At 40.4% G+C, this 18766-nt stretch overlaps 1 protein-coding gene across 1 annotated transcript in view; it reads right to left on the minus strand.

Moving 5' to 3' along the window:
* Positions 1 to 1481: 1481 nt before the first annotated feature.
* Positions 1482 to 18766, minus strand: part of SRD5A2 (steroid 5 alpha-reductase 2) — a 26454-nt gene continuing 9169 nt past the window's right edge. Inside the window, exons 2-5 of the mRNA XM_017806593.1 lie at positions 6334 to 6497; positions 4464 to 4565; positions 3335 to 3485; positions 1482 to 2789 (exon numbers count right to left, since the gene is read on the minus strand). Of these exons, the coding sequence (XP_017662082.1) occupies positions 2723 to 2789; positions 3335 to 3485; positions 4464 to 4565; positions 6334 to 6497 (484 nt within the window). The 3' untranslated portion in view covers positions 1482 to 2722. The remainder of the gene's footprint in view (positions 2790 to 3334; positions 3486 to 4463; positions 4566 to 6333; positions 6498 to 18766) is intronic.

The raw sequence follows: 18766 nt of genomic DNA on the forward strand, positions 1-18766 counted from the left end.
AGGAAACCAAACAGAAAAACAGTGCTGCAAAAGGGAGAGAAAAAGAATGATCTATTATTTTAAATGCTTACCAGCAGAGGACACATTTGTTTGGTTTTGACAGACAAAAGGACATTGCAAAGAAAGTCAGAAAAGTGCTGCTTTACAAAACAATTTACAGTCATCTCTGAAATCATATGTGTACACAGCCTCCAGAGGCTTGAGCAGACGGATGTGAAAGTGTCTGCTGCTTTTTTTCTCCCACAGACAAGGGGAATATCTTTTTCCTTATAGAAGTAAGGGGTAATGAAAGAAATTTCTCAGGAGCATTGCGGTCCCAGGTATGCTGCATTCCTGTGCACAGTGTCCCTGCAGGGAAGGCAGTTGCCACCAGCCCCACAAGGGAACTCGACGTGGGGAGAACCCATGTCTCCTCTCCATCATGATTAACCACAGTCAGTGCCTGTAGGGGGTTTAAAGCACATGTGTGTGCTGTCCAAAAATGCCACAGGAATGGGCAGTAGGAAGTTTTGCTCCTTTCCTACCTGCAACCCTTTTCCGTGTTACATGTCTAAGACCCATGATAGAGAGGATGGAGTTGTTCCTGCAAGGCATTCACCACCTCAAGGTACCCTGTGCTCAGCCAGTGTAGAGGTGCCAGGCTGTGGGCCCCCCCAGACTGCAGGCAGACTATCTCCCACCTTGGGTCAGTACCAGTTCTCCCACCCTGATTCCCAACTCCTTGCAGTGGATATCTGGGACTTACAATGGCAATAATGTTCCATCTGTTGCACGTATTAAGCAAGCCAAAATAAATGCAGAGGATAGTCCTTCTCTGATGTGAGAAGCAGTTAGGAAGGACAGAAAAGTTTGCACAAGTTCTGTTCTGGTCCAAAGAGCGAGACAGAACTTGGTCCCTGCTCTCCCCCGGCTTAGAAATAGATGGAGGAGAGAGCAGCTAGGAACACTGGCACTCATGGACTACTTGCTCTCTCATAATTTGCAAGGCTTTGGAGGCAAAAATTGCAAGGAGGAACCATCAAGGCAGGGAGCTCTGGGGAGCATGGCTGCTGCTCACACCTAATGTCCGTTCCCTAGGGAAGAGGCCATTCCCTCCAAACTGGTATCTTTGTTGCCTTCAGCCTTGCTTTAAATAAGGAAACCAGAGGAAAATATAGTTATGGTGCTAATGTGGAACTCTGATCCCATGCAACAACAATTCTACTTGAGTCTTATTTTGTCCCTCCATTCCCTTTGCCTACACAGAGCAAAGGGTCCAGTTCTCTGGTGGACTGTAGAGGGACTGTGCAATGGCTCTCACTTTCAGCTGGCTACTCTGCTCTGTGGAGATGAAGACAATTAATAATATGAGCAAAGAAGGGAGGGTTTGCCCAGTAGGAGGAAGCCAGTGTGAGCAGGCTTGGTAAGCAATATTGCAGAGACTTGTTTCTGCAAACAGTAAGTTATAGGCTAGCACAGGTCTGTGTTTTACATAAATTTTATTGTGTTTTGGAGGAAATTGCATACAATCAATCAGGTTACTCCAGCAGCAGGTAGTATGTTTCATGTGTGCAGTCTGCTCTTTTTTATTTTCAGCTGCTCAACATAATTCTTAGCAGGATTTTATGCTCTGAAGGATAACTAAAATCATCCATGAGGACATCTCTGCCTAAAGGGGGTTAATGACATTTTTTTTTAATATTCCTTACTGTATTCTGAAATTAGGAAGAGACATTTTGTGCTTTTGTGAAAATTCAGTAATATCTCTGCATCATTTCCTAGTAAGTGTATCTGAAAATGTTTTCCGTAGATAAAATGTACTGCCAGTGTCAGAGAACATTTTCTTTAACACAGAACTTCTTATTTGTTGTTATTTTTGTCATACACCAGCATCTCAAGTCACCATCTCAAGTCACTCAACACAACAACTGAGTTGTTTTGAGTGGAAAAATTTTTATTCTGAAAAGAGATCTGGATTTGCAAGAGAAAAAAAAATCCTAATGGAGCTGCAATTGCTATAATGAAGTACATTTAAAAAAACAAACCCTGGTGGCTGAAGATTAATCATCTGACAGTGAGGAGAGTATTGCTTAAGGAAGGAACACAGACATTGTGCTTATGAGTGCCAGCTTCCATCTCTGTGTACTTAACATCACCTCTGTGCCACGGCATACTGCTCCCAGCCTGGTGCCAGCACAAGTACTCTCTTGTAACATTATGTTTCTGTGAGCTAAGCTGGCTTTTTGATGAAAAATAATGGGCTGAGTAATTTTTTGGGCAAATGAGATCCCTACTCTGGTTTAAAGTGTGACAACATGTAGGGCACTGCCGGCAGAGCGAGGGCACGTGTACTGCAGCACGGAGGCAGGAAGAAGCAGTTGCAGAAGTGCTATAAACCGGAGTGGCTGCTGAAGACTTTCTCCAAAGTAATGGGTTTACATTCTACTTTTCTTCATCAGTATTTAGCCAGTGTTTTTTCTGTGATGTCAGTGTAGTTATATATTCATTTTCCATAGGTAGAACTCCACCGACAAGCAAATATGTTGTTTGGGAAGTCCCTGTGCCCACAACTATCTGCAATTTACCCCGGAGTTAAACACAAGAATTTCCATTCCAAATTACCTTCTTTTCTGTTGCAACCTCAGATTATCATTTGTAAAATTGTAGTCAGACCTAACATTAAAACCAGGAATTGAAAAAAAAAATTCCTACAAAACCAAAAAAAAAGTCCATAATTCAATCATTAAAAAACAAAAGGAATCAAGGCTTTCCTTGATTTTGGATAGTCCGTAAATGTCTTGAGATAGTACCTGAAAGAAAATAAGCAAGAGAGTGAACCTGCATACATACAGGGAAACTGCACAGTTTTAATCCATCTGAGCTGAGGAAACTTAAAACTCTTCCAAACTGACTTGCTTTGTTATTTTGGTGTGTTACTCTGCAAAAGAGCGTTCCAAGGCTATTTACACCAGTTTATTTAACTAAGTGAAAGCTGATAATACTGCTAAGGTTCTAACAGACCTAAAGTGGAAACTTCAGGAATTCAGAGCAAGGGACCATATCTACTCCTCTTGCAGAGGTTGCAAGAGAACCCTTAGGAAAGGCTCACATTTACGAGGCTCAGTAAAAAGAGGCTTTAACATGGCAGAAGCAGTGATGCAACTCATGTTGGATTAAATGACTGTCTGGCCCATATGACGGGAGCTTCACCCAGTCACAAATAGGCCAATACACTTCTTGTACATAGTATTAAATTTCAGTTTTATCCTGAATCCTGGCTCTGCCTCCTCTCTGACATTTTGCAAACTGCACTCTAAGTGTAAACAGCAGCATACAGCAAGGAACACTTTGATACCTGTGATGGTGATAAGCCCGTGGCCCAATACAGCAAAGAGTGAAAAAGGCAAAGGCAAAGGCTGGTAGGGACCAGGTTGCTATGGCAAAACCAAACCATTCCACAATTTCTCCAAAGTAGTTGGCTCCAGAAACATAGGTGAACAGTCCCCCTGCATCAACAGACAAAATATTTAATTCTTTTAGTCATCTCCTGCACATGGAAAATTATTTCCCATAAAGTCAGCAGCAAAACACATTCCCTTTCTTATTCAAGGTCTATAATAGCAACCCAAACCCACTTCCCTGAAGCCAGTGGAACCATGCCAAAGGGGGATTTTGTACTGGACTCTTGTATAAACACAAGAATCAAAGAATTCAAAGGTAATTCTGACCCAGAGGCTTCCAGCATTTTCACAATCATTTATTTTCATTTAGCAAATAACTTAAGAAAGCCCATTATTAGCTTTAAATTAAAATTATTAACATTAGTCAATTCTTTTCATGCCCTAAAAATATTTTGCAAATTCACTGCCACTGGGGAACGCAAAATCTGGATCTCGGTTTTTCACAACATTTACAAGAGGCAGGTAAGTGTTGGAGGTGAGAAACTCCAGGGGAGAGATATTACCATCTATAACAAGGCAGCAGAAGGAGTCAACACCAAAACGAAGAAAGTCTTCGGTCCCCATCCATATTGCTCTACATTTCTTAGGAAAGGCAATTCAGCACTTTGCATCCTTGGTGTTATTTTTTCCCCCTAAAATTTACACTTCAAATCTCCTTTTTGCAGTGTAAGAAGTCTGCTACTTCTTCTTCTTGGGCATGGAAAAGACCTATTTACATCTTTACAGCTGCCTTTTACAAATCTAAAATCCTCTTCCTATTTCCCACTTCAATCTTCTTTAAATTACCCAGCCCATTTCCAAAAACCTGTCCTCACAGTTCATATTTTCCAGATAGTCTTGCTGCTTCTCTTGGACTGTCTGCAGCCAGCTCATGCTGGTCCCTGCAGCTTAGAGGGACACCTGAACCGAGTACCTGTGTGATACCAGCACTTCTGACACTACTGTCGCTTTCCAGTGAATTCAGTCAGAAAACATTATCCTGCTGCCCTACTTTCTTCAAGGACATAGGGGACAAGAATATACCTTGAGGAATCTTGTAAGTGACTTCTCCAGGTTTCCTCAGCTGGCGCAGCAGGAGATCACTGTGAATGTTGATTCCCATTCCCAGCAGAAATAAGAGGAGGCCTAAGGAACCAGCAAGAAATGGATTAGAAAGACAGCTCTGTCTAGTCATTCCTACTCAAGCACAAATGTGGGGTTTAACTTTGCAGCAGGCAGATAAGGGTCCCAACATGATGTGGGTGGATTCTTTCTCAAGTCAAAAGCTGTGCTGCTACCAAGAAGGCTGGTGAACAGGAGAAGCATAGATGACTGGTGACACCAGAGCACTTACAGCTAATATGAGAAAAAGCTGAACTTCCCAGGTGGCCATTGCCACCATTTATTGAACATTCAAGGGGAGACACAAAGTACCCAGCTGATGCTAACTGACTGATGACAGCCAGACAGAGCTGTGGACATAGCTGTAGACTAACCACTGAGCTGTAGACAAGTACCTAGACTCATTTTACTGCTGGGGAAGAGGAACACAGAGACACAAACTTATCCAGCACATCCCTGAATGCAGGAAGGGAACCTACATCTCAGCACCACTCAGTCTGCTGCCAGTGAGGCTGCTTGGACAGAGCAAGGCATCCACAGAGAGCAGGTACTCCCTGAAGGATGCTGACAGTTTCTGGCCAGAGTGATCCATTAATCATATTCCATTTAGCTGAAAAACTAGAGGCATTTGGTTGAGAAACTCTGCAGATGACCTGCCCTACATTTCATGCTACATTAGACACTGAGAAAACCACCTCTGACAATGACTGGAAAGTGAGGAAAGTAATAGAGGTGGTGTGTGTGCTATGAAGTATAGGAAAAAGGCTAAATGCTGATAAAACCTCAACACTTCCAGTGGCAACAGTCTGTAGAGGAGAATATACTGTTTGTTTTCTATCTAATATTTCAAGTACTACTGATGCTGATTTTCTTTCCCCCCCCATTAAATATATATTTTATTTATTATAAAAATTAAGTGATGTGGTGTTTTCTTTATTGGGTATGGGAGCTCTTACTAAACAATGTCCAGAATTTTTAATACATGACGCTGTCTGAAAAGACTGAATCTGCATCCACAGTCTGAAACGGGGTACAGGAAGTACCTTGGTTAGTTTGTATTTACCATACCCAAAATATTTCCTCAGACCTCCACATTAATCTTCATTTCTATGTTTACATTTAAAAAACACTGCTCTGTGCAGCACCAAATCTGTAATGCCACCTAGCTACTCTTGTTCAGTTACTCTCTGAAGGATTTTACAACGGGAAATTCAACTAAGCTATTAAGTTACAAAATATAAAGGAATTGTATTAACATACAACCAGATTGTGCGTGATCTCTAATCTTCCCCTGTGCCTCACATGAGAAAAAAGAGCCCTTTGTCCTTAAAGCCTCATTCATGCTGGGGTTTTGCCCTTCTTTTCTCTCTCAGTCAGAATAACTGCATCAAGTGCAAAGCTCCCTGGCAGGGAAGAGAAAGTCACAGCTTGCTCTCACGCACAATCACTGCTGGGTGGACACTTCTGGCTGAGCAAGGGTACATCCCTGTGCACCTGGGGCCTGAGATTGCATCTCCACAGCCCATAGCAGCAGAAGGCTCTGGAGTGGTGTCAGTAAAAGAAGGCTTGTGATTTGAGACTAACGCACAACATCGTACATCTTCTAATGTGGCTGGCTAGCAGTAAAAAAAAAGTCACATTTATTTGTTTTATCTGGGCCAGCAGGCAGGTCTTAGGCTGATTTCCATCACAACAGATTTGACTCACATGTTCAGTGAAGATTAGAACATAATTCAAAATGCTTACAAATTGCTTGGAGATTAGATCTTTGTAATCCCGCAGCTGTAATTACCTGATGTAAATCTGATGTCGGTGCACCAGTCGTTTGGATATTCAGCGCAGTAAATCAGGTAGTACCCCTGGAGGAAGCCATTATAGATACAGAATAACATGCCAAAGAAAAGCAATTGCAGTGGGAAAGGTCTGCCTCTAGTGAAGAAAGGGTAAATAAATGTCCTAAGGTAGATAAGAAAACAAAGTCAGCATATTGCTCATGATAACATTGTATTTGCAATTTCTCTGTAATAGGGAAAAAAACTTGAACAAAACACAAAACAGAAAAGAGGTTAATAAAGATTAAAAAAATGAAAGCAACTGCAAAAATATAAGACCGGCAATTAATTGGAACATGAAATGCTACGGATACCCATGTTTTCCCTGTCCTTCGGGACTACACACAAACTGGGAAGTTAGAAAGCTTATCCATATTCACTGAAGCTTTGAGAATGTTTCTGTACCTTCCTCCTCCCTTGTCGATGAAAATGAGGAATTTGCGCCCACTAACAGCATTTTCATTTTAATATCTTGATATAAAGCTCTGGTGGACCAGGTGAAGGATGCTGTGGAGGCTTATGGGCACAATGATGTTCAAACATCATCAGTGTTTGTGAGTGGCAGTACCAACTGTAATATTGATTCTCTAAATGAGCATCACCATGCCACAAGCATCGTGGAGGAGCTTTGTTATGGAGAAGACATTTCTGATCCATCTACAGGGACCAATCCCTGAAGGCTTTAGCACATGGTGGCAGATGGAGTTGAAGATAGTGTTGAGACCCCTCTGGCACTCTCATCCCCTGTAGTGTATAGTCTAAGATGTAATCCCCTTTCTCAGCCTCTCCCACTCCACTCGGAGACTTCCACTCATCTCCAACACGCAGCAGCTTTGTCCTGCTCTGCTCAGACACTTTGATGCAGAGGCAAAGCAACATTTTTGGCTGCTTGGGGAGCTGTTTTTTCCTCCAGTCCCCGTCTCCCCTCCATGCTTTCAAGTGCTTCTTTAAAATAAGAAAAGCCAAATCCCTAAGTTTAATATGCTGAACACAAAGATTCCCATGCAGCTTCAGCACCTAGGTCTTCCTTAGACAAAGACTATGCTAACATTAGCATTAACATGTGTGTGAGCAAATAATTGGTACTTGTATAGTTTTAACTTTCATATATGTTTGTTTCAGGCGGGATTATCCCTCTTGACACTTTGAACAATTCATATCATCCTTGGAAGAGAGAAACAGAGAAGTTATATTCAGTAGGTATTTTCTTAACTGGCCAATTCAGTTCTGTAAGTGGTAAAATCTACACTCCTGATTTCTTTCTTTTGCCTTCTTGGGCTTTGGATGGTGCTCATCATATTAGTATATAAGCATTGTTGATAAGTAATTCACATCTCATGTTGCCAACATCAACTTAAGCAAGCTGAGGCATAAAATGTCATAACATTGTAAATCTAGATTAAGTCATACTAAGCATATCTGAAAGGGAGTAAGCAGAGTACAAGCAGCAACATGTTTCATTCACTATTTTCCAAAGCAAGGTAAAATAGATTTCCAGCAATTAAGGCAGCTGTGATGCAGAAGTGATAAATATTTCTAAATACTGTAAAACCTAAGAAGTTGTAAAATATTTCTCAGATAGTGATATCACATTTGTCATATTTATTACAGTATAGAAAGGAATGCTCTTTGGAGCTGTGTTACTAATAATCATTGGTTTTGCCCCTTCAGAATGTGATGCTGGAGTTATGAGTAGGCAAGGCCAGATTTAGCAACCAAACCTGCCTGTTGAAGTCATATTGACAAATTGGACTGAAAAGTTATGAGAAAAAGTGTGAAACTTGCAAAGAGAGGCTTGGAAAAAAGCAAATTGTATGGAAGAGGAAATGATACCAAACCACACAAAATGAGTTTAGGAGGGGAATTTATGTAGCAGATTTGAGAGGGACTGGCATTGCTTTATCTTTTGTCAAAACATTACATTTAAGTAACATTTAAGTTATATTTAAGTTACGTGTAAGAGTCTCTGAATTTTTACAGCTGATGCAAACAGAAGTTTTTGTCAGCTCCCAGCAAAACTGATTGTTTCCATGATGCTTCCTGATGCTTCTATTGCAGGACAGAGGTTATAGGACCTTGAGAGGCCAAAGACCTACCTACTATGGATGTGGTGGACACAGGACAGAAAGAACCTACGTGCAAGGTATAAGTACAATGGCAGGGTAGCCAAGAGGCACCAGCTCTTTTCTGTTGTTGTTGGGGAATTGAAATCCTGGCATCACTGTAATCCTGCCTCATAGCAGTTTGGACAATCCAAGTCAGGATTTCATCCAAGAATCTTTGTTGTGGAACAAGTTCTCCAAGGAAATCTCTGTGGGTCTGTAAATCCAGAGGCCAGATTCAGTTCCCTGTATCAGAACAATGCCCTAAGTAGTTATTTTAATACAGCTTGTTGGGTGGTACTACATGGCTACTTGAGGGTACAAAAACTGTTCCTTATGGGGTTGAAAAAGCAACAGAGATAAAACAGGGACATTTAATAGGTTTAAACGTTCCATGGAAGAGTCTGCATCTCTGCTGGAACTATTTTGCAGTGTGAAAATCTAATGGGGACTGAAGGCCACCATTTTAAAACAACATAACAAATCCGGCCTTTTGAATTTAGTCCAACGACAAATTCAACCTTTTTCTTTCAGTGCAGTATTCATGACTAATTCATTATTCCTTTATCATCTTTATTGGCCAAAGGCACTGCATCTGACTAAACCATTGCCAACAGCTTCTTTTTAAATGAGTGAACACTGAATTATTCATTTTCTTCTCCATCATTTATTTTCTAGAACAACAGGTTTTACAGAGAAAATAATCTGATATTGCATGAAATTTCTTGCTCAAGTCCTGCTTCTGGAAAATTCCAGAGACTCTCACTTAAACCAAGGGAAACTATAGGTTTGCTCTTCTTTCCACAGAAGGTGAAAATTTTCTCACAAATGTTATCACACTCCATTAAGAGTGGGCTCTCAGTCCTCCAACAGCTTGTCATTTGGAGATGCTTATGCTCCTACTGTGTCTTCTCCTCTACAGGGCCTAGATGCAATAGGTCAGACAGCAGCATCTCATGTTTTCTGGTCTGGAAACTTGTGGTGTTTTACACCTGGGGCAACTGGGTCAAGGTCTCAGATCTGGTGCTAAGAATGAGGGGCACCTGGCTGCCTCTAAGCCTGGGGATCACCAGTCTCCTGCTGTGTCTTTCCAGCTAGCCCTCTTCTGGGTCTAACTGGGATGAACAAGGGGCTAGGAATCGGAAAGGTTGCAATGGCAGGAAGGGATGATGTGGTGCCCTTTCCCTCTAAGACAAGTGCTGGCCACAAACCAACTGTGTCCTTCCCATGCTGGGGCACTATCTGAATGCCCTGGCTCATCCCCTGTAACCCTGGCCAGCCTCCAGAAAAGAGTTGCAAACTTCTCCTGACCAGGAATGCTCTGAATCCCTGCAGGGATTTTTCAGCTCTCCTTGGACAATGCGGAGCAGGATCTGCCCTGAATCCCTGGTGAGGATGAACCAACATACTGAATGGTGCCTGAGAAGCATTTCTACATGGCCTGAGCTCCACATGCTCTGGTTCCTCGCTTGTCCCACCCAGACGCACAAAAGCCGAGGAGGGTTGATGGCCCAAGTGAGGGCAGGCAGCCGAGCCCCAGCCAAGGTGATGCCTTCAGGGCCCTCACAGCTCACCTGCTGTGGAGTCACTGAGTGACTCCATGGCACTAAAAAACATGCCACCGAGGGGTGTGTATGGGAGCAATTGCTGCAGGGATCATGCAGGTAGATGAGACACCCTGTTACATTGAGGGCACAGGTTGCAGTCCCTTTTCTCACTCACTAAAAACTCTTTGCTGAGGTGTTGTCTGCAGTTCTCACCACTTTATTGGTACATTCTCAACTGAAGACCTCTCTAAGTCAGAGTTCTCTAGACACTTTACTGCAACTCCTTGCTAAGGGGGTGCTTTCATTTTCTTATTTGTACAATTATCTGTACCTCAGGTGATAAGCAAAACAATATGATTTGTGTTACACAAACTTACCATCAGATCTGAAAAGAAAGGACTTGTCTTCTATCAAACAGTGGAGTTAGTTTGAACTATTTTGTGCACAGGTTGAAAAGGTCAGTGTTCAAACCTGGGGAGATTACACCAACCTCAAACCAGTTCTATTTGCAACAGTTATCATCATAGGAGTCTTTGCCATAGATTGTCCCTGGAATCACAGTACCAGAGAGCTGCGGACACCCTCAGCATACCTGACCACTTGGACAAAGGCTCAAGTTGTTCTCAAACATGATGGACTTTTACCTAGAGTATCTGTGATGCCTGGCACAAAGACTCTAATTATTCTGGAGAGTTATGGATATCAAATGACATGTCCCAAAGGCATCTGTTGCTGAAGAGTCGGCACATACTTTCTCTTTTTGAGCCCAATCCCGGAGGTTATTTGTGAATTGCACTCTGAGGTAATTTTTAACTTTTACTATTTTTGAGTTGCATTGCACTGGTTCTTATGGAATAGTTATAGTAGACTGTGAAGTCTATTCTCCATGTATAGTAAACGCCAGAACAAAATCTGGCACCTAAGTTTCCTGTGGTCAATTAAAAATTCTCAGTTATCCCAGACTGGGTTTAAACAAATGTACTGGTTCATTTGTCAGTTCCAAGCAGCCGGCAATCTTGTATCCATTCAAAGGGAAAGTAAAACAAAATACTGTAAAATACTTTCAAAAGTAAAATGAACCATTTTAACCCTCCTTCATCATGATGTCTACAGATGCCCCAGCATCACATACCAGGTAAAACCTCACTTGTTGTATTCCTCTCCTCAGACATCCTACCCTGAGATGCTTTGCCTTTTTGTTCCCCACTTACTTTTATGGATTCTGCCATAGTCTGAGAAGGTAAACAAGCCAGGAATATTTAGACAAGGAGAGAAAGTAGTTTATTAGTAGCCATTTGTACTGTGCAGGGTGGACCATGTCCCTTTTTTTAAGGTCTGCACTGTGAGACATACTGCGGCACAGCCTCAGGAACAAAATCTGAGCTACAACCCAGGTGACAAGCACAGCAGCAATGATGGCAAGCAGGAATGCTGGACTGCCCATTAAGCCTCTGGCAATACGTCCTGCAGGTGCAGGACAGACGGCAGATCTCGAATGCTGTAATGCAATTGTATCTCATCTTCTGGTGTAAGGAAGGCTGTAAGTTCAGGAGCTGAGCTCTTTTTTTGAGCTGATGTCTAGCTACAGCTGCCTGCAGAGCTTGCTAATGCAGAGAGCGTGCAGTGGCTGTGTGTGCCAGCGGGTGACCACCAGCTGCAGGGCACATCTTCCTGGCCCAGGCAGGGAGCCACTCTGGGTCCCATTCCTGTACCACTGGGACAATGTGAAACCATCAGCTAACTGTAATCATTTATCTTCCTGGTCTCCAGCCTGACTTGTAAGCTCATTTTAAATCACATTGAACAGTGACATTGATGGGAGTAAGAGAACTCTCTTTTTATTTTAATCATGCTGATTTTTGTATCTAGTGATGACTAACACAAGGTTGCAAAGAGCTCTCCTTCCCAAGCCATGTACAAACATCCTACTTCCAGGTTCCTCTAAAGAAAGACAGACATATTACTGAAAAGCTTGCATTTCAGCTGTATAAAACAATAGTGAACCTGTCATGTCAGGATCATATCTGAGTATTCTGCCTAAAAAAATTGACTCAATCTACAGTCTCTGCAGCCCCTCTGAGATGTTTGTGGTTCACTTGTGAAATTCATCCAACCTGAAGTCTGTTGGTAGGGACAGTCTTTTTTGTGGTCTCAGTAGCAGGTTCAGAGCTAGATAAAGACTTGTGTCAGGAACAGATTCCTTTTTATTGGGCAAGACATACAGGCATACATCTGGTCAAGGGATGGGAGAAGGATTGAGGAAACCCTGAGCCAGCTGGTACCGTGCTTGGGTTTGAGGAGTTCTTGAGAAGAAGAACAGTGGAGAGGAGGAAGACTGGGCAGCACTGATTTAATGCAAAGATAGAAGAAATGCAGTGGGATTCAGTAGCACAGTGAGAAGAGGCACAGAAGAGATTGCCATACTGAACTTGTACTGGACATTAATAAGAACAGACTTACTCAAGATAAAAAATAACACACAATACTAGAAAGTAATTTATTTAGGAGAGCTGAATAGCTGTGACCAAGAGTTTTCATGACACTGAAATGAAGTTAGTTTGAATGCAATGAAAAGAAATTTCTGCTAAAGTAATACAGGAATAACATCAAATTAAAGAGCTTGTAGGACTGCGAGAAGGAGGAGAATAACTGCAGGTTACAGACAAAGGCAGGTCCTTTATTAAAAAGAAGAAAAAGTCTAAAGGTTTGAAATCAATATTAATATTTGTATTTCAAGGGATAAATTGTGTTCCACTTAAGGGAGGCAGAAGGTAGCAGCTGCCCCGGACAACTGACCACCATCTACTACACTTTCCTTTGAATGATCTGATATGGGCTTCTGTCAAAGGAATGCTGACTATGAAGGATTTCTGATCTAATCCAGTGTGATGTCCTCAGGGTTTCCTAATGTCTCATGACTCACCTAACATTTTACACAACCGAACATTTTAAAGATTATAGAGTAAAATCCCTAGAATAGATTAGCAAGTGCTTAACATCAGCATTTATGGGTGAAGCTCCAGAGTGGTACGTGCTACGCCAGGAAGGCTGACACCATGAACGACAACACCTGCAAAACAGTCAAAGGGAATCAGCAACAGTGCTTGACTTGTGGCCACACTGTAAATGCAGACTTCAGGTTGAAACCATGGCAAAGGGTCAGAAAAGCTCAGTTGCTTACCACTACATTTGAATAAAGTGGGATCAGAGGAAAAAAGACACAAATATTTTCAAAATCATGTGTATCTGATGGGAAAGGCTAAAAATAAAATGCTACATCTATTTTACTATCAATCATAGCTGAAAAAAATCATGATGCATTTGACTTGGAATAAATTTAAGGAATCTGAACTATGTAATGCTCAATTCCAACACTATAAACACCTGAACTCAGTCAATTCTCTCTATCTAGTACTAGTCAGTAATGCCTCATAGATTGCTATAAATTTTAAGCATGCTATGCAGTTAACAAAGTCAGAAGGATAGGGATACAACTTAGTCCTTGTCATGTTGCATACAGATATTATTAGCTGTACTATATTTAATAAAATATAAGTACTTGAAAAAAAGGAAGAAAAAGGAAAGGTATAGAACCTAAAAATGGATATTTGGTTTTACTTAGTAAAGAAGAATTGTGTAGGCTTAATTCCAAGGCATAAATTTTTGTTCTTCTAAAGTCACTACAACAGCAGACGGGTTTCAAAAGTGTTTTGCAAGTTTGTTTATAAATTGCTTTGCTAGTCCTCTTGATTTTCTTCCATTATTTCTGAAAATGTCACTAGAAAATCTGGTATCTCCCAGTGATTACCAGTGTCCAGTTAGAACCAGCAAAGGAGAATTCTTCCTTGTCACTGGTAAAAAGTTATTGAGTCCTGAAGAGCATTGATCTTTTCTACTGGTTTTGCAGGTGTAGAAACAAAACCCTATATTTCAATTATTATGCATTTTCTAAAGGGACACCAAGGACAGAATTGTTTGGTTTGGTGCATTAACAAGCTGACTCAGCAAGTCACAATCCATCAGCAAGTTACACTCAATATACATTTATACTGGCATATTTGTTTCTCAAATGCTTCCATTTTGGTGTATAAACACCAAAAAGGTTTTATATACCCTTAATTAAAAATATTGTTTTCTTTTTGTTTGCTATTTGCTATCCCCTTTTTTCCCCCTTTTTGTTTGTAATGTGCAAAGGAAATCAGAATGAGAAGTGAACTAAACAATGGGAAAAATTGATTGAATGCCCATAACCAAAAGCAACTGAAGCAAGAGCCAGATGAACCAGATGTTAATATCTTTCTCACCATCACCTGTAAAACTGGGCTTATTCTTTGGAAAAATGGGGATTTGTTTTTAAAATGCTTTTCTCTCATAGCCAAATAAGGTAAGGTGAAGCTAATAGAGCAAAGGAAATATGTATCTTGTACAGATTCTTGTCAAAATCAGCACCATCCCATACAAACTCACAACTTCTCCTCAGGCACTACACAGCCAAGATACTGGAGTCCAGAATGTACAGTGTGATGGACTTTTTGTCTAAAAAGCCAAACACTTCTACTTGGAACAACTCTTTGTCTCAGAATCCTAATATCTACAACAGCAGGAGACAGGACTCATTTCTATACTTGACTTAAGTAATCCTATCTTCTTAAAGTAGGTTTGCTGAGTGAAGGAATTGACATAAATTAGATATATTGTAGGAGAGGGATAGTAGGAGCAGAAGTTTTTCTTGACCTTAGTAAGATTTTTTACACAGTCTCACATGTCAATCTTACAAGTAACTTGGGATTTCCTGGTTTAGAAGATGTTAGGTGGCTGCAAAACTGTTGAAAAATTATATCAAGGGATACTTAAAAATTGTTTAATATCAAAATAGAAGGATCTTGTGAGAGATGTTCTGCAAAAGACTTTTCTTGTACTACTCAGGGTTTTTTTTTTCATTAATATTATTCCTCTGGGGGAAAAAAAAATACATGCAATGTTTGTGGCTGACACAACTCTGGGAGATGCTGAGCACACCAAGAGTGAAGGCTAGAGTTTTCACTGATCTTGAAATACTGGTTCGATAGTTTTAAAACAATAGATTGATTCAATAAAGACAGTGGCAAGATACTATACTTAGTTAAGACCAAATCTAAAAGACAAGCTGGAAAACAGGCTGCATATAGGGAGAGTGCTGGTAGCTGGCAAACTAAGCATGAGCCAATGATGTCAGGCTGCTGTGAAAAAGGCAAATATTAAAATGTAATGTGGAAATGGGAATGTTGTTGGAGACACCTGAAGTAATCTTTCTCCTTTGGATGGTGTTACTAGGAACTTAAATTATACTATGTCCAGCTGAACTCTTCATGATATAAAAGACAAAGCGGAGGCAGCCCAGAGAAAAACAACCTTGATCTAGGAAATAGGACAAGTAGAAAGACTGAAGGATTCAGGGCTTTTTAAAACAGCTAAGACAAAAACAGTGGAAGATATTATAACAATCTACAACTGTACAAAAAGCTGCTACAAAGAAGAAAGTAGTAAAATGTTCTCCTTATCTACTGGGAACACAATAAGAAGCAATAGGCCTAAACAGCTGTATAGAAAATGCAGCTTAGACATTAGGGAGAGACAGAGAAGCACTGGCACATATTAGGAATCTCAATCAGGCCAGACAAACATCCGTCAGGAATGAGAAGCAAATCTGAGGACTCTATGTGTCCAGGAACCACCTGGGAATGGGAACTTGGAGCTCTGAGTGAGAGGGGCTCTGATGAACTCGGCGCCAGGCCAGCTGTCACAGTTGAAACCCTAATTAAACTTGTTCCAGATTTATATTTGTATGAGGATTAGAGGACAAGACAAGGTTCAACATGACTAGATGGATTATGGTGATGACAAATGTGCAGATCTAGCAGTGCTTCATGATTACCTCTGCTATTTGACATTATCTAAAGGGCAGCAGTACTTAAATATTAGGAGAATTTTTTGTTGTTTTATCTAAGCAATAGTGTGTCAAAGGCTTAGCCAGCCAAAGCATATATTTCAGCAAGGTATCTTACTCTTTTCTTCTTCAGAAATAACCACTTGATATTTATGAAAACAGATCACTTTGCTCCTGTTGCTAAACTGTGGGTGTCTGCCAAAAGCGTGAAGCGTGTGCCAGAGTAACTTAACCAGACACTATGTTATGCACTTTGAAAAGCTCCCTGCTCTACTGGGAGTTCTCAGAGGCTGAGAGCATGAGCAGAACACATCTACATGAGAAGTGGTACAAAATCCAAGGACGCGCAAATCTGTGCTCTTATAGCTGCACTTAGCTGATTAAGTGTCATTATTTTCCAGAAATTGTCCGCATGGGCATGAGAAATTACCATTTGGTAAGCTATCCCTCTTCAAAGTTAAAGTTTCGTCAGACTGTATCCAACCAACATACACTAGACTCTAGAGTTGCAACTAGATTTGTAAGACACATTACTAGTAGTTTTTAAAATACTCTTAACTGACTTTTCCCACTCTAGTCGTTCCTTCTTTTCCTCTTTTATGCCTGAATTCCTGCTCTGCCTGCATTTTGCTTTTCCTTTCTTCCTGACATTGTTCCTTCTTTGTCATTCCTTCTTCAGATTCTCACCTCTTTATGGCTCTCAATGTGCTCAAAAAACTGAGAAATCTGAGGCTGTAAACTAAAGCGGTTTCTCTTTAGCTCCATTTTATAGATGCTCTCATCAAAACCAGTTTGAAGTCCTGCCTCTGTTGAGAGTGCTTTTTTCACCATGCAGCAGAATACTGATAAAGGGATTTTTGATCATTTCACCACAGTCCACAGAGTTCATAAGTGCCTCATTGGATCATCTTCTTCCTTATTTGTTATGATACAATGAAATTTGTTACAAAGCTATGAAACTGAAAGATTCAGTAATAAACCTCTGCAGCAATTTAGGCCTGTTTTGTTTTGGGAAAGTTTTCTTCATAACTAAAATGGCCAGAAACACTGAATACTTTTTTCTTTCTCTTTTTTTTTTTTTATACTGTAAGGAAGTTAAAGCTGAAAACTGTAATTTCTAAATCCTTAGGGTCACATTTTGAAGAACTTTGGTTGAAATATCTTACATTTGGAAGATCAGTATTCCAAATTTCTTCTGAACCTGAATGGCCTCATGGTACTCATGTCAGTACATATACACAGAGAAGAACAAAATTTGAAATGAGCAAGTCAGGTCCTGAGTTTGCACTTACTAAGTCCTCTGATCATTCTAATGTATCCTCTCTTTTTTTTCTAAGGAAAAACACTACCAAGGGCTGACTCTGAGTCACAATCATATTTCTTTCCTCACAAAATACATCCAAAGATTTCCTAACACTCTAAGTTGCTAAGTGAATCACTCAACACAGTGGACAGTGTCGGTATTAAAGTGTCACTTGATACCTGGAAACTGGCCTCTCACATTGCCTCCTTTTCCCTTCCATTTCTTCTCACTCATGCCCCACTACTGCCCTAGCTGTTTTAACAACTCTCCTACTTGTCCCTTCCTTGCTATTCTCTTCCCACCTTCTAGCCCTCACTGTAAGCCTTACAGTATTTTTTGTTTCACGGCATTCAAGACAAGTTGTATTTTCCCAATCCATGCTGGCAGGACTCCAGCTAGGAGACCACTTTTTCTCTGTTGCATAAAAGTCTTGCTCTGCCTTACAGTGCCAGCCTGGACCATACTTAGCTGGTTTGCAGGCTCACACACTGTGGTTCTACTTACAGCCTCAGATGAACCAGAAGAACAGACTCTAAAAATGTTATCTTTATGTTTGAACAGATACAAATGCATTTCTCAAACAACTCCACCACGTTTAAATTGCTTTCCCTGGGGACAGTCAGAGAAACGTTTCACTTCAGTAATCTTAACCTGGGCCAGGTTTGAAAACGTGAATGCTTTAATAATTGTCTTTTTTTAAAAAAGTTTCTAAAAAGAAGAAAACAGACAGAAAAAAATTCAGTAGCATAATGTACAACTTTTCTTCCTCTCTGACATTGTTCTCAGGAGCAACAAAAGCTTTGTAGAGGCACATGCACCCTGATAAGGTGACATTTTCCAAAGACATTTCTGGGAAGCAGTCTCCCAGCATGGCAAATGTTGGATTAAGTTGGTCAACTCTAGCACTGTTATAAGCAAATTGGTATCTTACATATGGCAAAAGTTGACTTTGGGTGTTGCTACTCTATTGCATGTTTATAGAGAGTAATTAGGAAGGAGTAGGTCAAACCCAACTTACTTCAAATGGGACCTTTTTGCACTGTTATTGCAGGTCATATTTTGACTCACTTTCTGCCCATTCTTAGGTATTAACATGGTAGCAACTGGTGTTTCAAAGGTTCACATCTGAGCTCTTTATTTATTAATAATTAATATAATATATTTATATTTAATATATAATAATAGATGACAAATAATTATATAATAATAATTATTAATGTATTAAATATTAATATAGACCTGTAGAAAAAGATGCTATTTTTTCTTCTTGTCCATTGACTTTTTCTATTTCCTGCACTGAATATTTTAACCCAGTTTTAGTTGATTGGTTGGTTGGTTTGTTGTTTTTTTTACAAAATAATTTCATCGCTATTGTTGTATCTATGAGATGCTGCAAAAATAATTAGAATGTCAGCTCTGTGGCCAGCAAAGAGTAACATAGCTCTTACATTCAAATGGGTGTAGATGTACATAAATTTAATTATTTGACGAAATTCAGTAAGGACCACCCTACTG

This window comes from Lepidothrix coronata, unplaced genomic scaffold (genome assembly GCF_001604755.1).
Source record: "Lepidothrix coronata isolate B3197 unplaced genomic scaffold, Lepidothrix_coronata-1.0 Scaffold16, whole genome shotgun sequence".
NCBI lineage: Eukaryota > Metazoa > Chordata > Aves > Passeriformes > Pipridae > Lepidothrix > Lepidothrix coronata.